The sequence below is a fragment of the Camelus bactrianus genome, chromosome 14 (genome assembly GCF_048773025.1).
Source record: "Camelus bactrianus isolate YW-2024 breed Bactrian camel chromosome 14, ASM4877302v1, whole genome shotgun sequence".
Taxonomy (NCBI): domain Eukaryota; kingdom Metazoa; phylum Chordata; class Mammalia; order Artiodactyla; family Camelidae; genus Camelus; species Camelus bactrianus.
Window position 1 is genome coordinate 46,762,930 of NC_133552.1, and position 6,000 is coordinate 46,768,929.

A 6,000-nucleotide genomic window follows, 5' to 3' on the forward strand; every position below is an offset into this window, starting at 1 on the left:
TGTTCTTGCTGTGTTTCAAGAAATCTTTGGCTCTGGACCAGAATTTAGGTCCAAGATCTTTAAAGCTGTGTGATCCTGAAACTAGCTACTTAATGCCTATTGGTCTAGGCGCTCACTTCTGTCTAGGTAAAAGGAGAGAGAATACATCTTCCCCTCCCACCTTTACTCCTACCTAGGACACTTCAAGGATAAACTGGAACCTTACCTGTGAAGTAAATATGTTCGCTGTTGCATACCAACCTTGAAAATTATTAGGATGTATCAACACTTTTTTGAGTTAATTTTTTATTATACTCTATGTAAAAACGATATTGTTATACTTTTTGGAAAGTATCTAAATTCTTCAAACTTAACTGAATCTAGAAAAGAGAAAATGCAGAACTTATACTCCATACAGCTTTTTTTTCAAAGCAAATTACTCGTGACAATTATGTACAAAGCTGGTTCTTAAATCCACTCTTGGGAACTGAGAGGCAATCAGGACTCAAACGTGGGCTCAATGGACTGAGGTGAATGGCTTGTGGCCAATCAACTGCTCTTGATGAACACTGATGAATGAATTCAGTCAACCTAGAGTGAGAACGCTTAGCTGCTTAAGGCTTTGTCTCTAGCCCTATCTTTTCAACATTTTTAATCAACAATATAGGTGAAAGTAAAGCAAGAAGTCCTCCTTGAAAAGGGTTCCTTTCTTAAGTGTTCCTAGTGGGAAATAGTCCATCCTATTACTTAGCACTTCAAGAGATGGACAGCCTACATCCTAAGAAAGCTAATTCCATTTCTGATTATTTCAGCCAGAAAGCTTGTATTTATATGAAGTACAAATCTTAAATATTATGGAGCTACACAAAGCTTGATTCTCTTCCAAATGAAAATACTTCAATTATTTAAACATTCATTATCATGTCCATTCATTTCAACAGTATTCCTTTCCATCTATATATTCCAACCTCAATTTTAACTTCTTTCCAAGTGATTTCAAATACTCTATTTATATTTATCTTAAAGCATGGTACCCCAGAATGAAACCAGATTCATACTCAAGTGAGGAATAACTGGATATGCTATATTAATGTTAAACAACATTACACTCGGCACTTCTCTTGAGAACCTCCTTTGTCCTTTGATAAAACTGGCCACATTTGGCTGTCACTTACGGCAAAACACAGACTCGATCAATAAAAGTATTACACACAACAATTTGGTTTCATTGCTTGAATCCTAACTGAAGAGATAAAGGCCTGGGATTATCTAGAGATAAATTGGTCCGCACCATTCTGGTGGCAATACCAAAATGTCACTTAACAGATATCCTAGGCTACATCATTTCTGTATTTCTGCTTGCTGGCCCACTAGCCCAAGGCATGGGGAAAAAATTTAAGAGGAATAGGCAAGAAATGTTATATATAAATCATCCCACAGGACATTCCTAACTTCTTCAGGCCACATAGAGTTCTTATAGTACTGGCAAGGTTGCTAAACATTACTGGGTAGAGAGAATCCACCTTTAAGACTGAGGTAGAGTCAGAGGTAAGCAAATGCAAAATATCTAAACTTTCCAATTTTAAGTACATTTGTATTCAAAAGATAAAGCACTAACCACATGCATACTTAGGTTAGCTCCATGGCTTCTTTCCCCTCCATTTTCCCCAACCCCTTTCCCCATTCCAATCAGCATCTATCTTATCTCTTCAGATTTAAGGTCTCCCCTACCTGATCTCCTTTAATATGCACCTGTTTCGTTTTAACAGTAATCCTCCAAGGATAATGGCCCCTAATTCTGTTGAAAAATCAAAAATAAAGATAGTTAATCCCATATGGGACAAAAGGTGAGGGCAGCAAAAGAATGACTATCAAGAAGAGGGGTAGGCAGTTAGGACCTTTAGACAGATCTCAGAGGTGGCTGGAGATGCTGTGTGTCAGGGAGATGGAAGTACCCTTGTGAACACGGTGCTACTCCAGACCATGCCATCTCCAGTACCCTACAAATACAGGTGTGTGTGGGAGGCTAAGTAGCACAAGCAGTTCAGATTTGCCTTAACTGTACAAAGGGTAACAGTGCCATATTGAACCAGCTAAAACCTCTGGAGGTACTGTGGTAATTTCCAGAACAAACAGGTCCCATGATGTTGGGAATGTAAATCTTTATCTAGTGAATGTACTGGCCTCACAAGGCAACTGGGAAGAACAGTTACTGCAAAAGGCCAGTTTCCTCATTTTGAGGGGCTGCCTCAGTGCCCCCAGTAAAGGTTAGCATTTATTAAATATTATTATATGCCAGACTTCATGATAAACACTGTATATAAATGACTTAATTTAATCCTTCCCAAAATGCAAGGATAGATGTTACTATTACTATCACAGTGTACTGTAATAGTATTACTATTACCATTTTCATTTTACAAATAAGGAAACTGCTCTGAGGGAGGTTAAGTAACTGTAAAAGGTCATATAACTAGTAAGTAAAAGATTAGATTAGATTAGAATCTAATGGATTAGAACTCATGCAATCTGAACATAGTACTCAGGCCCTCAACCACCACATCTGTCTGCCTTCATAGCAGACAGAAAAAAGTGCCTATTTACAACTCATTAATCTTTTATTATCAGATTTAATTCTAGAATATAGCTAACCAAGACAGAGCAAGAAAAAAAAAATGTCTGCTGTCATGTACGAGCTCAAGTGAGTCTTTAGGAAGTAACCTAATGAAGACACAAATGGTAACAACAGACTCAAAGCCTTAGTTTTCTTTTCTAAAAGTGGGGAAACCAGGACTATCTATCTCAAAGCACTGGTGAGAGCAGTAAATGAAATAATTACTTGCATACAAAAGCATTCTGTAAACTGCAAATCACTATATTCTATTAAGGGTCACTTTTGCTAAACAAAACACATAGGAATGGGAAGTCAACCAGGCAGAACACATTCTCAACACAATTGCAAAAGACAGACCACTAACTAATGGGAACTAGATATGATGTGTACAACTAAGACTAAACGAAAATTATTTCCCAAGTATATTTTATCAGCCTTTCAGGCTACTATTGGAAGTAAATTCACTCAGAATTTAACTTATGCTTGTGGGAACTTCAAGTCAGGAGCCAAATGTAGACTGTAGCAAATAGAAACACCCCCTCCTCCTTCCAGCCATGTGTGTAGGCAGTGGTAGCAAATGCCAGCTCAAATACCACCCTCCACAGGCCATCCTTGATCTCGCCAGTCAGAATTGATCAAGCCAGCTCTACATCCTCTCACAGCACATTTGCTACTTTCTTGGAATTTCATTCTGATGGGTATCAAGAGTTATCAGTTTCTTCAAGCCTCACTTCCTACTACTTCTTGAACTCAGGAAATTCACAGACCTAAAGCAGACTATCGTATTGGCTGGCACTCAAATGTTTGCTCTATGAAGTTTGTATTTCTCAATTCTAAGCCTGCGGCTGTAGTTTCAGTGTGGGGGTAAACACATACACACACACACACACACACACACACACACACACACACGTACACCACAAACAAAAATAATTTAGGGTGGGGAAAAATGGGGAAAAAAATCCTTCTGGATATACGTAGTAAAAAAAATTTTTTTTTAAATGCTCTTAAAAACAGAACAGGAGGCACAAACGGAAATTAAAGAGGAGACAAAAGCATCAGAACATTCAAAGCTCCATTTCTAATTCAGAACTACTTTCTCCACCTGGTTTCACAAACACCTTAAGATACCTCTTGCATCACAAAGAGAGGGTATTTATTCTATGTCGTGACCGATCCGTTCTCAGATTTAATGACCACACCTCTCATTCTAAGCATCATTCAGGAGCACGTACTATTTACCCTTCAAATTTTAAACCCACAGCAAAGGCCACTCTCAAGGCCGGGTTAAGTCAAGGAAACGATCTTGGAAATGGAAAAGACTCCTCAACTAGCACTGGAGGCCCAAGAACAATAACACTCTCGCGGTGTAGGGGACGAAGGGGCCTTAGCGAGGATCCCACGAAACGTGCTTTGGTGCTTTGATGGGGATACACAGGGGCGTAAATTGTCGCGATTCGTTTCTGACCAGGCCTCCTTCGACACCGGGCTCGCCCGTGAGGCCGCCCTCCCTCCAGACCCCAGGCCGCTGTCATCCTCCACCAAAAGGCGCACAGACGACCCCACGAATCACGGCGCGCTCCCTCCGTCCCCCAGGACGGGCCTCCCCGGCCGGAGGAGAACGAGGGTCGGCGTCTTCACCCAGGTCGGCGCCTAGAGCCGCGTCCCCGCCGCACACGGAGACCGCCCTCGTCTCTGGCGGGCCGCTGCACTCCCGACCCCGATTCGTCGCCGTGCCCGGGATCACCCATTACCTTCCCCAAGCAAATGTGGCACGTGATGGGCAGAGTGAGCGACAATGTAACGTTCTGCACGGTCTGAGCCATGGCAGCGTTCAGAATCCCGCCAACACGGAAGTCCCGCCGACAGCGGCTCCTCGCCGCGACTGAGGCCGCGCGCGGCCGGCTACGGCGGCTCGGCAGGGCCACGGCGCGCCGGCGGAGGAAACGAAAACGCGTTTTCCAAACGCGTGCCGCCCGAGCTTTCCCCCTTCCTTCTTTCCTTCCTTTTCAGTTTGAAAAAAAAAAATTTCCCCCGTTAAGGGAGCTGCAGGATCCCTGAGAATTGGGAAGGAAGGATGTTTACTACGGGCATCGAGGATTTTGAAAGTTTAAATGAAAAAGTAATAGTGGCGAGAGGAGAGGAAGATGAGGAAAGGCGACTTTGAATCTCTGAACCTTTCCCGGAGGGTGGGGCGGAGGGAAGAGTTTTCCGCTTAAAGATTAAACTCACACAGTCTGCAAACACGGGGCACAAGTAAAAAGGGAAAAGGAAAGACGTTATCTCTACATTTTAATTTTTCAAAGCAACTTTCTGCTGCGCTCAGCTCTCTTTCCATTCTTAGGTGATTAAATGTCACTTAAAAACAACAAACAGTGATTGTCTCATTTGTTTCTCAGACTTTTTGGCTACGTTTAATCGCAGCTTTCCCTGAAGACAAGCTTTCACTGTTGGTCCTTTGATTTCTATCTAAAAGAGACTTCAGTGTCGGAGTCGTGGATTCTGATTTACACCACATGTGAGAAAGCTGCTAATAGTATCCACACTCCCCGACAGCTCTTGCACAAGCGTTTCAAACCATTTCAGGCGCCTGGTTGGTCATGGAATGTACCACTGCTGTTTGAACTCCGAAGAAGAATGTATAAGGTTGTAAGTTAGCAGGAAGTTATAGTAGGAAGCTACCAAAGAAAAAGAAAAACTCTAAAAATTCCTGAAAGAATCTTGAGTATAACAGATTTGGAATTTAACTGCAATCTACTTTAAGTGAGGAAGAGCCAGTGTGATCAATTTATGCAAACATACAATCTGTGAGTGGGAGATTTAGAAAACCAGTGGAACTACCTTTATTAATCTTTTGGGGAAAATACAGTATAGTTACAAGAAGCAACCTCGTAGTTAAAAGAAGGGGGTTCTGGACTTGGACTGCCAGGGTAGAAATCCCTTTCTGAACAACCTCCTGGCTCTACTGGCTTCAAACTATTTGTTAACCTCTCTGCTTCTTAGCTTCTTGTTGGTAAAGTGTGTGTGTGTGTGTGTGTGTGTGTGTGTGTGTGTGTGTGTGTGTGTGTGTGTGTGTGTTTTCATTGAATGAGGCCAATGTAAATTTACTATCATATCTATAAAAGGGACAGACAATAATGAGATTGGAGCAGCTAGTAATTCACTTGGAGTAAGCCCAGTCCCAGTTCAAAATCAGCTCACAGGTGACAGAATTCTTCCAAACAGCTTAGTAACTTAATTTCCCAGGAATTGGAAACCATCGTGTGCTTGAAATTGGAGATCTAGGCAAAATAATCATATTGATTGTCTGTTTAACTGCCACTCTTTCAGAATGCCTAGCCTAAAGGTCTTCTGGTTTGGTTATTTCCTGGCTGTTTGGGCTTGCATTTATATGGGGTCTGGGATTC

The 6,000-nt window shown here is 41.9% G+C and overlaps 1 protein-coding gene across 2 annotated transcripts in view; it reads right to left on the reverse strand.

Annotated features, from left to right (window-relative positions):
* Positions 1-4,498, reverse strand: part of OBI1 (ORC ubiquitin ligase 1) — a 39,877-nt gene extending 35,379 nt beyond the window's left edge. Inside the window, exons 1-2 of one of the 2 annotated variants that reach the window (XM_045509143.2) lie at positions 4,348-4,471; positions 1,711-1,777 (exon numbers count right to left, since the gene is read on the reverse strand). Coding sequence is in view for 1 of the 2 variants with exons in the window: in XM_074378374.1 (XP_074234475.1) it covers positions 4,348-4,419 (72 nt within the window). In the remaining variant the exon portion in view is untranslated. Of the gene's footprint in view, positions 1-1,710; positions 1,778-4,347 lie in introns of both variants that reach the window. The other variant, XM_074378374.1, reaches the window with a different exon arrangement.
* Between the last annotated feature and the right edge of the window lie 1,502 nt (positions 4,499-6,000).